The 14,504-nt window shown below is 38.1% G+C and overlaps 1 protein-coding gene across 7 annotated transcripts in view; it reads right to left on the bottom strand.

The window, feature by feature from the left end:
• Positions 1-14,504, bottom strand: part of GLIS3 (GLIS family zinc finger 3) — a 138,903-nt gene that overhangs the window by 14,821 nt on the left and 109,578 nt on the right. For 6 of the 7 annotated variants that reach the window (XM_015848920.3, XM_085530716.1, XM_085530717.1 and 3 more), the window contains 2 exons: positions 14,324-14,465; positions 7,109-7,271 (listed from right to left, as the gene is read on the bottom strand). In XM_015848920.3, coding sequence (XP_015704406.2) covers positions 7,109-7,271; positions 14,324-14,465 — 305 coding nt within the window. The remainder of the gene's footprint in view (positions 1-7,108; positions 7,272-14,323; positions 14,466-14,504) is intronic. The other variant, XR_014940096.1, reaches the window with a different exon arrangement.

The following is a 14,504-nucleotide window of genomic DNA, read 5'->3' as shown; positions in this document are numbered from 1 at the left end:
AAAATTTTCTCATTTGATTAAACAACCAAAAGAACCTTCCAATGGCACTGTGTTACTTCGTACAGCAAGACAGGAATCTTTTTCAGTAGACTTTATAATGATTTATGAATCACCTCATGAATTCCTGGTTTACCCGTATGGGTGACTATAGTTATCTACTTCTTATACTTCCCCTCTGCCCAACAAAAGAGAAACTTGGACTTGTCTCAGTCTAGATTTGTTCCCAAACAAACCACAGTGTGTTACTGGGGGAACTGCAAATTTAATTTTGCTTCTGGAACAATAAGGACTGGTTTGTAACCACTAGGAAATTGACATCAGTAATTGCTGCCAAGTGCTGCAGTACATACGGTCAGGAAAGAGCCAGATTTGCAGAAGGATGCCCTCACTACTGCTTGCTGTATGTAAAATCAGTAGAGAACTGTTCTGGGAGCTATCAAGTAACTTCTTCCTTCCCAGTGCTTGCTAGGAAAAATTTGTCCTGCCCGGCAATGACTAGATCAGACAGTAAGCAAGATAAATGAAAAGGTTTCTAAATTGTATCTACTTAAGACTAGTTAAAATGTTGTTTCTGTAGGTCACTCCATAAGCTATGCATCCTATTTGTTTCCTTAGAAACTGCAAGAGATACAAGAGCACAATAACACTATTTGATAAAGAAAACTTTCAGCTACAAAACAATTTCCAATGTAGTTACCACCATTAGTTATGCATTTTTGTCAGTGATGAACAAAAGCTTGCATGCCACACTTGTACAAATCTGCACCAGAGGAGGTGGCCCACACAAAAGGTTTTCCCTCACACACTCTGTGTTTCCTACTCATATAGAAATCACCCCTTCAGCCCTCTGCTGCCCAGTTCAGCAATGCTAGTTCTTTATTCAATAACTGTCAAGGTGCTCATTGCTCTGGGTGAAGAATACTTTATACATATACTTAGTAAAATACAAAAGGTATCTCCCCACCACATTAAACACTGAAAATAAACTTTCCACTTCCCTTACCTTTCCATAGCTTCCTCAGATGTGATTTACATTTATGCCAGCCCTAGTCAGTAAGTGCTAGAGTAAAATATTTTTTCTGTTTATCCTTGATGAATGCTGCTAAATAACAAAATCTGTGTATACAATTGCTGTTCCAAAAGTAACACATCCTATTTTATTATGTTGCTGTTGACTGTATGGCAGTAGATGTTGAACATTCCCACCAGTGTCCTATTCCATTTTGCTGCTGTGTGACAGATGGCAGCAGAGGGGCACTCTGACAGAATGCTGCCTGACATGGAAGTGTGGATGGAGAAAAGTTGTGTCACTGATTTCCTCCACACGGTGAAAACTACACCTACTAACACTGACTGGCACTTGCTGAATGTTTCTGAAGACCAAACAGTGAACGAGAGCACAGTGAGGTGGTGGGTGGTACGTTTCACCTGTAGTGACAGTAAGAGCAGGTCACCTCCACTGGTGAAGATTTTTATGAGTGTGGTAGTGCAGGCACTTTTTCATTTCTAGTGAAAATGCACAGCTAATGGTGGCAACTGTTGAAAAAGAGTATTTTGCAGCTCATTTTTTCTCTGTCAAACAGTATTATTGTGCTCTTTACACCTGCCATGATTTCCATGGAAATAAGTAGGAGGCATTACTTTCAGAGCAAACTATAAGAAACCAAATACCAAACCATTCTTTGGGCAACAGGATCTCAGCATTGTCAGTTTCATATCCCTACTTTTTGTACATTCCTGTTTTTCCTATGTGTGCTGTTTTAGAGTTACAAAAGAAAAGTGAATTTGTCTAAATTGAGAAAACATTGTTATTCTGAATTACTTTATATTCCGTATTTCTATTTTCCCACTTAGTAGTTTGCAGGGAAAATGGTTAATTCCAATTATTCTGCAGTTTTGAATAAATTCTGCAGGAATTATAACAGCATATGAAACTACATTAAGAAAGGCAAGTGAATATTTTCTTTGCTTAAACAACAAATAATTGTTTAAAAATTAAAACTAGAGGAAAGTTAACTGCATTCATATATGAATAAGGAAAGAGGAGAAGACAGTTTATCATTAAACTATATTTGACTATTCAACAGGGTCCTACTAGTGGTATTATTTGAGGTAGAAACTATGCTGGATGTTGCTGTCTTTATGCTGCATGGTAGGGACTTCACAGATCCTCAGTGTCAGGGAGATTCAGATTGGATATAGACATAAAGATTGATCAGACTCTGGAATGGGCTGCCCAGGGAGGTGGTGGTGTCACTGTCCCTGGAGGTGTTCAAGAAATGTGTGGATGTAACACTAAGAGACATGGTTTAGTGGTCATCATGAGAATGGTGGTTGGAGCAGATGATCGTACAGGTCTTTTCCAACCATAACAATTCTATGATTCCTTAATTCAATACACTGCCAATAAGGGATACTTTCTATTGTAATTCTCTGTAAACCAACTAACTGTCAGTGACAGTAAAATAAACATAACACAGGAATACTTGTATGGAAACACCCCATCCCTGGAGGTGTTCAAGGCTGGGTTGGATGGGGCCCTGGGCAGCCTAGTCTAGTATTAAATGTGGAGGTTGGCAGCCCTGGTGTTGGAGTTTCATGATCCTTGAGGTCCCTTCCAACCTGGGCCATTCTATGATTCTATGATTCTATGACTCTTATGAAAGATTTAAAGCACACTTTTAAAAAATAAATAATTTCCCCAAAGGTATGAGTAGATTCTCATTACTTTGGGGAAATAATTTTTTTATTTTTATTTTTTAATTATTATTATTTTTTTAATCCTGGTTCATTTTACCTTCCTATGCTAAAATATATTTATCTCCATTGACCTTAAGTTGCAACTGTTCTGTTCCCACAACAGAAATGCATGCATTTTGGTCAAAGCAAAGCAAAATTGTTTTCCATACTTTTGTTCAGCATCCTGCATGGCAACACCTCCAGAGGAAGTTTCTGTCTCCATGGTTTCTCAGAGTTGTTGACAGCATTTGCTAGTGCTACATCTTTCTTACTAGTCATTAACAAGTGTCTAAAAATCCTTTTCATGCTGCAAGTCCTCTAGCTTTAGGAACACGGGAACTGCTCTATCAGATCAAACCAGTAGTCCATATAGTCAAAGGAGGGGCAGGAGGAAGAAAGAATAGTCCCTCAAAAAGTGTCAGAAGTGTTTTGGTGAGGAGAGTGGAAGAAGACGGAGATAAATAAAAACTTTAACATCACTCTCATCATTTTTTGTAACTGAACTGTATTAGAAAACAGTGTTTCAAAATGGAAAACAGTGCCTTCAGAAAACAGAGAAAGCATGGACAGAATGATTCCAAGCTTTGCTAGGTCTGCTCTGGCACAGGTTAGGGATTAGACCTATTGCCACCTCCACTCTTTATTATCTGCGATTTCTAAGTGTCATTTGCTTACTAACAAAAAAAAGTGCTAATGTCTCAGCACCTAAACCTCCCAAGTGTAGCAATCCTGAAAAAAATTACTGTGCTGATTTCAAAACCACCCTGTTTGCATGTCTAACTAAAGCCTATCTTCAAGTCAGACCCTTGTATGCCACACACAAAGGGCTTTGTAACACAATGTCCCAGCTCCTTGGTTAGAAGCACTTGGAGACTTTTGCTTCTGGCATGGAGCTACTTACTATATTACAGTGAAATCATAAAAGGAATATAACCACAAATTCAAATAATAAAAAGAAGTGCTGCCACAGAACTTATAATAGCATTATAATAAACTTAAAATAGCATCAGTAAGTCATCACTGAACAGTTAAGGTCAAGTTCTTTTTCCCAGCTTCATGTCATCTCCAGGCATTCCAGTCAAGCCAGGTTGTGTCATGCTTCAGGGAAATACCACTAGTTCTGGTTTCCAGAATGGTGAAAGAACATCCAACAACTGTGATTCTGTGAATTCTGTTTGATTCTGTGACAAGCTCTCACACTGGTTAATACAAAATATGCATGCAGCTTTTGTGTTTGTTGTTTGTTTGTTTTTCTGTGACCATGAAAGTTACTATTTGAAATTATTAGAAATAATTTCAAGCATTTGGCACTTTCAGTATTGTTGCACTATTTTGCAAATTAAATATTCTACGTGAAAACAGAACCAGTTTTCTAGTTTTTCAATAGATTGTTTTCTTCTTCAGTTTCCCTGAATGCCCAAGTTTTTTGTTATTACAAAAATCAGTAAAAACCAGTATATATTTTTTCATAGATATGACTTCGGGTACTGTAATGTTTTGCTATCTTCATTGAACAGCTGCAATATTTCAAACTACAGAAGTACTGAAAATCAGAACTAGCAAGCTGCATCAAATGTAAACTTTCACTTTTAATATGCATGCTGTCTCCTTTGGTGAATGAAGCAGCTTTTTGAATCCATGCTCTCTAAGTTGCACTTGGTACACAGAATGAAAACAGCTGGACATGCACCTCATGTTTTGTTCAGTTTCTCACATTAGCAAGGCTTAATTCAGTTCACATTCACACTCCCATCACTGTGGTGGAGAAAGAAAAGAAGCCTACCCATTATTTCTCTATCCTACAGCCCATGGAAAGGTAGATAAAGTTCTTATTTCTTTTTGACTGTCACTCACAGGCCTGAGCATGCTGTCCACAATGGAAGGGGACACACGAATAGCCACAGAGGTTACCAAACCAGCTTAGATTGGGTTCAGACTACTAAATGCAAGCAATTGCAAGAGTGTGTGCACGTCAGTTCATCCTAACTGGAATGACCACTAACACATGCAGCATGTCAGGGAACTGCAAACTATGAAGGGGTTAAATCCCCTGTTTGGATACCTAAACCCTGCAGCACTATCAGTGATAAGATGGACCTTTAGAGATCCCTTTTGACTCAAAACATTCTATGATTCCCTGGGGATTCACATGTTTCAAAGCCATTTATGTCATGCATTGTACATTGAAGTGTTTGTTCATTCAGCTTATATTTTCACAGCTAGCATTACATCCACAGTGCAGTGGAGGTGACAGATAACTGCAGGATCTTGTGAATCTTGATACATGTGAATTGTACTTGATTCAAAATACAGATTCTGTATTAGTTTTTATTTTAAACACCGATCTTAATTTGTACTAAATGTTCTGTAATGAAATGAAAACTGCTTTAATGCATTTTCCTGAATGAATTTAAATGGCCATATTTCCTATTTCACAAATTGAGATACTGGAATTGTTTAACTAATTCAAAGTACCTCCACAGATGAGAAATAAAAAACTAAAGCCCTTTAGAAGAGAGCATACACAGCTAACCCATGATAAAGGAGTATACAATGCAAGCTTTTAGTTGTTGTTATTCCATAGAGAGCAGTAATATTCTGAGATCTGTAACCCATTCAAGACTTTTATGAGTTACATCATAGTGTAAATGTATTTATATCAACTGAAAATGGTGCCAGAAATATAAACGTGAGATTTTTTTTGTTTGTTTTTGCGATTTTGAAATCTATTCTACCTATTCTCTTAATTCCTGTATCAAAACAGAGAGCACAACTGTGCATTCTCTGCTGTTTAGCCTATGTATTAAAATGCATACCATTATTTGCTATTGCTTGAGTCAGCACTGCACAACACAGTCCTCCCTGTGTCTGGCATTCAGTCGGCACAGCATTAATAGCAGCACACTGATGGTCTGGTTATTGCTGAGCAATGCCTGGGGCCACTCTGTAGGGAACAGCTTTAATAGTGCAGGGCAGGCAGTGACCACACCGCAAGCTGCGCCAGGCCACAATAAGCCTGTGGCCCATGGGTTAAGACATGCCTAGGCTAATTAGAAGATCAGTGTCTTTTATCACAATATAACACTAGTTATTGATCAGACCCTGCATGTCACCTTGTGGTCTGGTATTTGTTGGATGAGGATATCAGACAGAAAACTATATTAAAAAATAAAAGCAGGTGGGGCAAGAGAGCACGAGCAATTCCAGAGTTTGCACACAAGGCTGGATAAAGGGACAAGGGTCAGTACTATGTGGCCAGGAGAGAGGAGGAAGGACTGAGGCGCTAGATGATAGTGAAAAGGCAATCTCTGACTGATGCATCAACAACTTTCAGTGGCTCCAAAAATAACTGAATTCACTCATGTCATCTGAAAATGAGAAACACTTCTGCCTGTTATCAGTTCCCTGAACCATTGTGCTCTTTCATCTTCCTGATATAAAGTGAAGTTACTAATGCTTTCCTGAAAAGAAGTATCAGTAATCAAAATCTAGTGAATGCTCTTGGGTTTATAATTAGACTCTTTTGTGTTCTCCAAATTACTGCAATCTTTATCACACAAGGAAATTAAACACTTTGAAATATATTTGTAACATACGGTAATTAATCATTTAGAGCAGTGAAAAATAGTTAGATAAAAAATAATTGGATTTAAGTAACCATATATGTATAGTAAGAAGTCATTATTCCATTTGCATTGAAGTGTAACAATGCCACATGCTATACAATTAATTGGAGATACTGATGAAAACAATTTAGAAAATGTCTAAAACGTTTTAAGCAATTTTCACATCGCTGGTATATCTAAAATCATTGAGACAGCCAAGGGTTTGTATCTAGCCAGCATAAACTAAGTGATGGCAATAATTCAGAAAACAGTGAATAAAAAATAAGATCTATTCATTATCTGTTAGTCTTAATAACAGAAAAGATTAGTAATTCCTGCTGAAATAGTCTGTATTACAAGAATACAGAGAGAAAAGAGAGAAATTTATGACTCTCCTACTGCAAGCAAACTGAAACATGAATCTCAGGATCCCTATTCTGGTAGGTGTTACTGGGCTCCTCTGATATTTGAAGTATTCCAGCCAGTTTGACGTTCCTTGCTTAGGGCACTGGTGGAAATCAGAAGGGATTTGGAGAAAGTCCCTGAATTGGAAATGGACAGGAATTGCCCTGAGTCAACACCAGGCTGGTATAGTAAAGTCTCTTTCTCCTTCCCTGGGTCAATTCACACCCATTGTAACTGTTTCCCAGGGGATACCATCAGCAACTTTCCGAACAGCAACAATACAATTTTTGCCCATCCTGGTAGCTCTGAATGTGGTCCTGACTCAGCCATGGTGTGGGACAAGCAGGAGGTGGTCTTACCTCTCAGAGTCTGCAACTGAGAGAAGAGATAACTGGGAAGGAGGATGGAGAGAACTACTTTGTACGTTACATCCTGGGGAGGGGTGGCTGCTGGGCTGGGACAAAGACACTGCCCCAGCCGCTGTTCCACTTCCACTTGTCTGCATGCTGGGGAACACGGCCACTGAAACCAAAAGGAAAGAAATAACCTTCATCAGGCAGTGACACAAAAAATACCTAGATAACCTCTGTTGCTACCAAACGATGCCCTCATGAAACCAGGAACAACATAGTTGTGCACCTTGTCTTGGGAATTTTGTCTGAATGAGCTGCAATTCTTCTGTAGTTTAATAGTGTAGAAGAAGGGACAAATATATACTAAAATAGTTTTCAAAGCTAGCAAGCAAATTGAAAGCACAGTTTTTTAAGTAGTGAAATAACTTTCTATATTTTTTCATTGGTAAAAATTTCAAATTTCTAGAAGACATCAACCCAAACACAGCTACTGCTGTTATAGCTTATAGACTGTGAAATAAAATATGCAAAAATATGGAATTTACATTAACAGTTTCATAATTTTCTATGAGGTTGCTTTTGCATGTGTTTTGAATAAGGAAAGACTCTAAATGATTAAACTAAAAGCATTACAGGACTCCCTCCAAATTCCCTAATGAGTTTACCACGACAATCCTGTAATCTCATTTTCAAAAGTTCTTTAAATTTGGAATTAAGACTCTGATTTCCAAATCATTCTGACAATCCAGTTACACAATTATTTTGATTTATTGATTTATTTATTGTGTGTCAGGCAGTTAATGCTGATGTTAAGCAGCAGCCAAAAACATGCTCTTAAATATTTTATTAAGTCTGAGAAAGGAATCAGATTTTAAAATTTTTTAGGCTCTTCACAACAGGAAAATGAGTCATCAATGGTGGTCATATCTTCCAGTCTTTTTATTAAAAAAAAAACCAAAAAAACGAAAAACTAACAAAAAAAAACAAAAAAAAAAACCCCAAAAACAAAAAAACAACTCATTTACAGTATTAAATTATATCTATAAAACTTATATTATGCTAGTGAGCATGCTGGAGATAAAGATTCACATTTATTGATAAAATTCTAGAATTTAAACCAGTTCCCCAAAGGGTGCTATCACTGCTATAATGTCTTTCTTTAGCAAAAGCACTTCTATGGATGCTGCTGTCTTAGTAGAACATTCTTTTTAGGACACAATCTCGCCTTCACACAAACTATTTCTGAGGTCACAATTCTGAATGTTGCTGCCCCAGATCAAACGAGTGGAAGCCCACCTCCCATCCCAAGTCTTCAGCTTATTTCTGTAATTCCTCTCTTTCTCATTGTGAGCCAACGTGATATACTGGATGCTCACCACACTAAAGCAGAGTCAAGGAAAGGTTCAGGAGCATAATTATCCTGTATTTTGGCCACAACAACCTTAAGCAACCCTACAGGCTTGGGGAGGAGTGGCTGGAAAGCTGCCTGATGGAAAGAGACATTGGTGTACTAATAGACAGTCAGTTTAACATAAGCCAGCAGCGTGACTAGGTGGACAAGAAGCCCAGTAGCATCCTGGCTTTTATCAGGAATGGTGTGGTGAGCAGGACTGAGAAAGTCATTCTGCCCCTGTACTCAGCACTGGTGAGGCCTCGAGTACAGTGTTCAGTTTTGGGCACCTCAATACAGAAAAGACACTGAGGTGCTGAAGCAGGTCCAAAGAAGGGCAAGGCTTGTGAAGGGTTTGGAGAATATGCCCTACAAGGCAACTGAGGGAACTGGGGCTGTTTAGTCTGGGAAAAAGGAGGCTGAGTGGAGACCTTACTGCTCTCTTCAAATATCTGAAAGGTGCTTGCAGTGAGAGTGGGGTTGGTCTCTTCTTACTGGTGACAGGTGGAAACACTGAAATAGGCTTTCCAGGGAGGTGGATGAGTAACAGTTCCTGAATGTATTAAAACCTAATCGGTTATGGTGCTCAGGGACATGATTTAGCAGAGAGCTGATGCAGTTAGTGTAGTATGGTTAGGTTGCAGTTGGACTTGGTGATCTTTAAGGTCTTTTCCAACCTGAGCAACTCTAAAATACTATAATTATGCTGCAGCCTCCACCAAGAGGTTACATGTTGGACACTTAACATGTCCTGAGTATGTTTCAGCTGGTGGAGATGGCAGTCAATGAAAGCCCAGACAGGAAACCACCCTGAATAAAAATACCTGACACAGACACCATGGAGGTAATTTAAAGTGTAGATCAGGTAGGCATGAGTCACATTGGTGGGCAAAGCTGGAGGAATGGAGGTTGCCCTACGGTGTGGCAAATACGGCAAACAAAACCACCTGTAGCTGCCCTCTGCTCTATGTCCTACTGTTTGCTCATTCTTACAGGGATCACAGCCTCCTAATACCAGTGCAGGTCACAGCTGACACCTGACTGCTGAATGCCTCCCAAACCTTGGAAAGTCACAGAGGATGTAGATCACATGGTAAAGTGAGAGATCATTTAATTCAACAAGGAATAATTCAGTAAGAAAGGGACCTCTCTAATATAAGAGCAAAGTAGCTATAGATGTGTTTCCACTTTCCTCATGTACCCCCAAAACCCTTTTCTCCCTTTATTTGTTTCTTTTTCTGACAGATGGACAGTAAGTGGCATAAAATAAGAGCTAACTATAGCAGGGGACAGAGGAGAAGACACAATGTTTATGGAAGAAAAAGCACAGGTGATATTATCTGCAAAGACATGCTTGTGCACATGCTATGTTAAATGATCACAGCATGACAGAGCAGCATTCCTGGGCCCCCACAGAGCCTTGTAATGAAGCCCCCAAGAGCAGCGGCATGAATGATGTGGCGGAAGACTACATGATGGCCACAGATTCTGGCAGGTAGCATACCAGTAACATCTCTGTGGGCACGCAGTGAAATGAAATTGCAATGCTGGCAGCTGCTTCCTAGGGGAAATGCTACCGTAAGACTTTCTAGTGAAGACATGGCAGTGGTCCAAGGTACTACCTGAATCTGGTAAACACCAGCAAAAAGTGAAACACTGTCAGCCACTGGCAGTTCACAGACTAATGGCAGTCAACAACTACTGTCAGTGACAGGTCAGAAAGTAGAGTAGGTCTTAATAGACAGACAGAAAATTCTGGATACCATTTAAGAAAATGTTACATAGCTTGATCACTTTTTTGTTGGGAGCTGTATGTATCACATGCCTTTCTAGCGTTTCAAATGTTAACGTGCATTCCTTGCTTGAACACACAGGTTCCCATTTGATTTGAATGGTATGAAACTGAAGAAACATTAATGGCCACCACGATTCTCACTGACTCCAGTATACCAGGAGCTAGATTGACATAGAAAGATGTAAAATTAAGTGCAACTACTTAGCAAAAATGTTTTCTCTCCTGAGCAACACAAGATAAAATAATTCAGAAAGAGCAAAAAAATCAGATTTAAAAAAAAAAAAAGAAAAAAAAAGAAAAAAAGAAAGTTAAAGTCTCAAAGCAAACAATTACAATTTTTTTTTTTTAATTTTTTTTAGAATATAAGAATTTTCCATGAGAATACCTCTGCAATGACATTATCTCAGTGAGAAGCTAAATTCACATGTGTTCATGCACAGGAACAATTTGTGTGGATAGGAGAGAAAAAGCTAATGCTTAATAAGGTTCCTTTAAAAACCTGACAGAAATGAAGCATCGAAATAGATACAGAACCCAAATCTTTTTATTAAATGAAGCCAGAAAACTATAATTTCAGGCAACATTTTAAAAAAAGAATAAAAATAATCCTTCCACTTTGCAAATTATCAGCAATTTTATACTTCCTTATGTTGTTCACTTCTACCCCCAAAATACCTCTCCTCTTACCACTGCTACCATGAGTTTAGAGAACATTTCTATATAGTATTCTGTAAAGACAATCTGTTTTACTTGTTAGCCATACTTTCAGTAACTTTGTGTTTGTTTTAAGCAGATCTTTCACGTTATCTTACTGTTTTAACAGGACTATGCTCAGTTTATATTTCTTCAGTGAAGTCACAAAAGCCACAAGACCAGGCAAGCATTTTTGCAATCTAAAGTTTAAATGATACATACATAATCAATAAGATTGTTTCATATTTTTATCTAAATATATTTGTGTCTCTGGATTCTGAATCTGCACAGAGAAGCAGGGGTCATTCTAGGCATTGTTACACTTCAGTAAGTGGAAATGGACTGTTATACAAATGCCTGCTTTTTGTAATCACATATTTCCAATAGTTTGCTTCCAAATGTCTATTATGTAAACCTCATAGGAAAGGAGAAAGCCTTCATTTGCTTTAAATGTGCATAAAGTATGAGAAAAGCAGCTCAAGGTGAGAGAAGCTTGAAGGCACTGGAAGAATGGAAATTTATCCTGTTTCTACTTGAAAAGTGGAACAAACACATTTCAGCTAATATGCACACTATCAGTTCCTTGCAGAAATCATATGCTTTATTTTTCAAAAAAGTCTCAGTGTTTTTATTTTATCCCAACAAAATACAACATTGTTTTAAAAGAAGCTGAAAGAGTAACTTCACTGCAAGTACACTTAAGCTTTCAGGTGTTTTGCATTTCATGTTTGGGGCATTAATAATGTTGTAATTTCCTACAAATCCCTTCCTTTTGGACTTCACTGACTTTGCTATATAGTATATTATTATGTAGCAACTCTATTGAGTGAAACAATTAATTTCAATTAGATTGCGCAGGTGTCACAACAAAGTGACATAGATTAATTTACATCTGATACAAAGCCCTAAGCCAACTTAAGTGAAACAACAATAGTATCACCTCTGTAGTAGGAATATTAAGCTACAAGATATTTGCCAAGTTATGGGTAGCTGAGAACTTGTGTAAGGGAAATTAGTTTGCTACTTACAGAAGACCCAAGAAGGTAGTAAATGCCCCGTGACTGAAGACTTTCAAAGTCAGGCTGGACAGTGCTCTGATCAATCTGATCTAGCTGTAGGAGCCCCCGTTCATTGAAGGGGAGTTGGACTAAAGTCAAAGAATCACAGAACCACAGAATCATAGAATCCTTAGAGTTAGAAGGGACCTTTAAAGACCATGCAGTCCCGCTCCCCTTCAGTGAACAGGGACTTCTACAGCTAGAACAGGTTGCTCAGAGTCCTGTCCAACCTGGGTTTGAATGTCGCATAGGAAGGGTCATCTGCCACATCTCTGGGCAACCCATTTCAGTGCCTCACTACCCTCACTGTAAAATACTTTTTCCTTACATCCAACCTAAATCTATGCTTCTTTAAGTCTGAAACCATTTCCCCTTGTCATATCACCATGACACCTGCAAAAGAGTTTGGATAACCTTTAGGGGTTCTTTTCAACTGAAATGATTCTATGATTCTAAATTAATGCTAAATATATATATATTTATATGTTGATTAAGTGCATAACAATTGCTAAACAATGGAAACAATGCCAAAAAACTCAACACATGATTGATTACATCAAATAGTCTCAAAAATCAGTATTTCTGTAAACCCTATCTATTGAAAGACAATACATCAGCAAGGTCACAGAAAGTGTGTCACAGCCTCTGAAGTTGTCTATGGGGTATGATGATGATCGCAGATTGCTAAGAGCTGGCTGGAGACACTTGTTTCACTTTGCTTAGGAATCCAACAAGTCATGGACAGCAGTTTGTTCAAGTCACACTTAGTCCAGATTCACCCAGAGGCCTGAGTTTAAACTCTGAATCATAGTGTGGAAGTCAGGCTTGTGAAAGAGCTCAGTGCTACACAGAATACACTGGAAATCTGTGAGAATGTCTTAAATTTCTGAAAACCTGGTCTCAGCTGTAGGTACTGAATTCCTATGACATTCTGTCCCCCATCTAACCTCCATGTTATTTATGCACTTGAAAGGAAAAGGAAAAGCTGAGTTTTTTCTTCCCTAAATGTAAGTTTTGCCATGCACTGGGTAATGTCAGTAAATAATTCTTATACATCTAAATATTCCTCATCATCCAGTTCCATCTCAAAGTACAATATAAAGAAAACAGATGCAACTTATACTATGTCACTAGAGGATCCCTGGGCAGCAGGTCTTTAAATTCTGAACTTTCCTTAGGCTCTGGGGTCACAAGTGCCACACAGATTATAATCAGACAAGATTAACAGATTAACAGATACTATCAACTACTTTATAAATTTGGATTCCATAGCTTTAAATCACAGCTTTAAATTCCTGATTTTTGTCATATAAGACTACATAAATACCAACTAGTATGTAGTTCATGGCAACCTTGACAGAAACATATGATAAAACTGTTGTGATTCCAACGCTGTCAGTAAAATTAGCCACCTACTGAGGTAACCACTTCATTTAATGTTATTTTCAACACTTCATATATCATTCAGCCAATTCTTTCACTTCCTACATCTGGTCCTCAATTAGTAGTTGGACTGCTAGAAGATGTAATGCATTTTGTCTTAAAATTAAAACCAGATGCCTTCACAACTACTAGAATATCGCATAAAAATGTTAACATCCTACCCACTGTTTTCTTGAGGTCTGAGATATATTTTCCCTCCTTACTTCCAAAATGTTTCAAATACATCCAAAGCCTGAACATCTATTGTACATTTAGCCAGGTATGTCAATTTGATGTACTAATATGAAAATCTCAGATATGTAATCCACACAATAAAAACAGCATTATCACATTTACAGCACAAATATGCTTATTCTTATGCTTACATAATATTAGAGCTCATGGGGCAGATGTAGATCTACTAGAAACTTTTCATTAATAATGAAAAGGTAAAACACCTTCCTTAAATCCAGATGACTTCAACAGTTCAAGCTGCCTACAAGAAGACACTTGTAGAAGTGGGCAATCTGATCTAGTGGGTGGAATCTCTACCCACAGCAAAGTGGTTGGAAGTAGATTACCTTCAAGACCCCTTCCAAAACATTCTATGATTCTGCAGTGAAGTGAATTGCTAGCAGAATGCCTAAAGAGGAAAGATACTGTAGTGGGTCTTTTGAGGAACAAAACTAGAAGTTTCTCCCTTCCCATCAAAAAGAAAGACAAAAAAATCTGTTTACATTGCTTCATATTACTTTGCGGATTCTGTTCCTCTCACAAGATAGACATGAATTTTAGAGTACTTGGTAAAATAATTCCTAATCCCAAGCAAGCAGTAATATAGCTTTTTCTTGTCTTTTCTGTACCTGGGTAAATGTCATGAGCTGGCCCTGGGGACTGTCCCAATGCATTATCCACAGCATTGTGTGGTGATGGTGCTGTCTGGAGGGGCTGAATTGTGAGGCAGTCATTCAGGATGTCCTGTCCAAGCTCTGAACTCGATCGCAACTGCAACACAAGAGATAAGAAACAAACATCATACAGATA

This window comes from Coturnix japonica, chromosome Z, assembly GCF_054131305.1.
Source record: "Coturnix japonica strain WE chromosome Z, WE-NBRP24, whole genome shotgun sequence".
Lineage (NCBI taxonomy): Eukaryota > Metazoa > Chordata > Aves > Galliformes > Phasianidae > Coturnix > Coturnix japonica.
The sequence above is the reverse complement of the archived record's forward strand: the minus strand, read 5'-3'. Positions and strand labels throughout refer to the sequence as shown.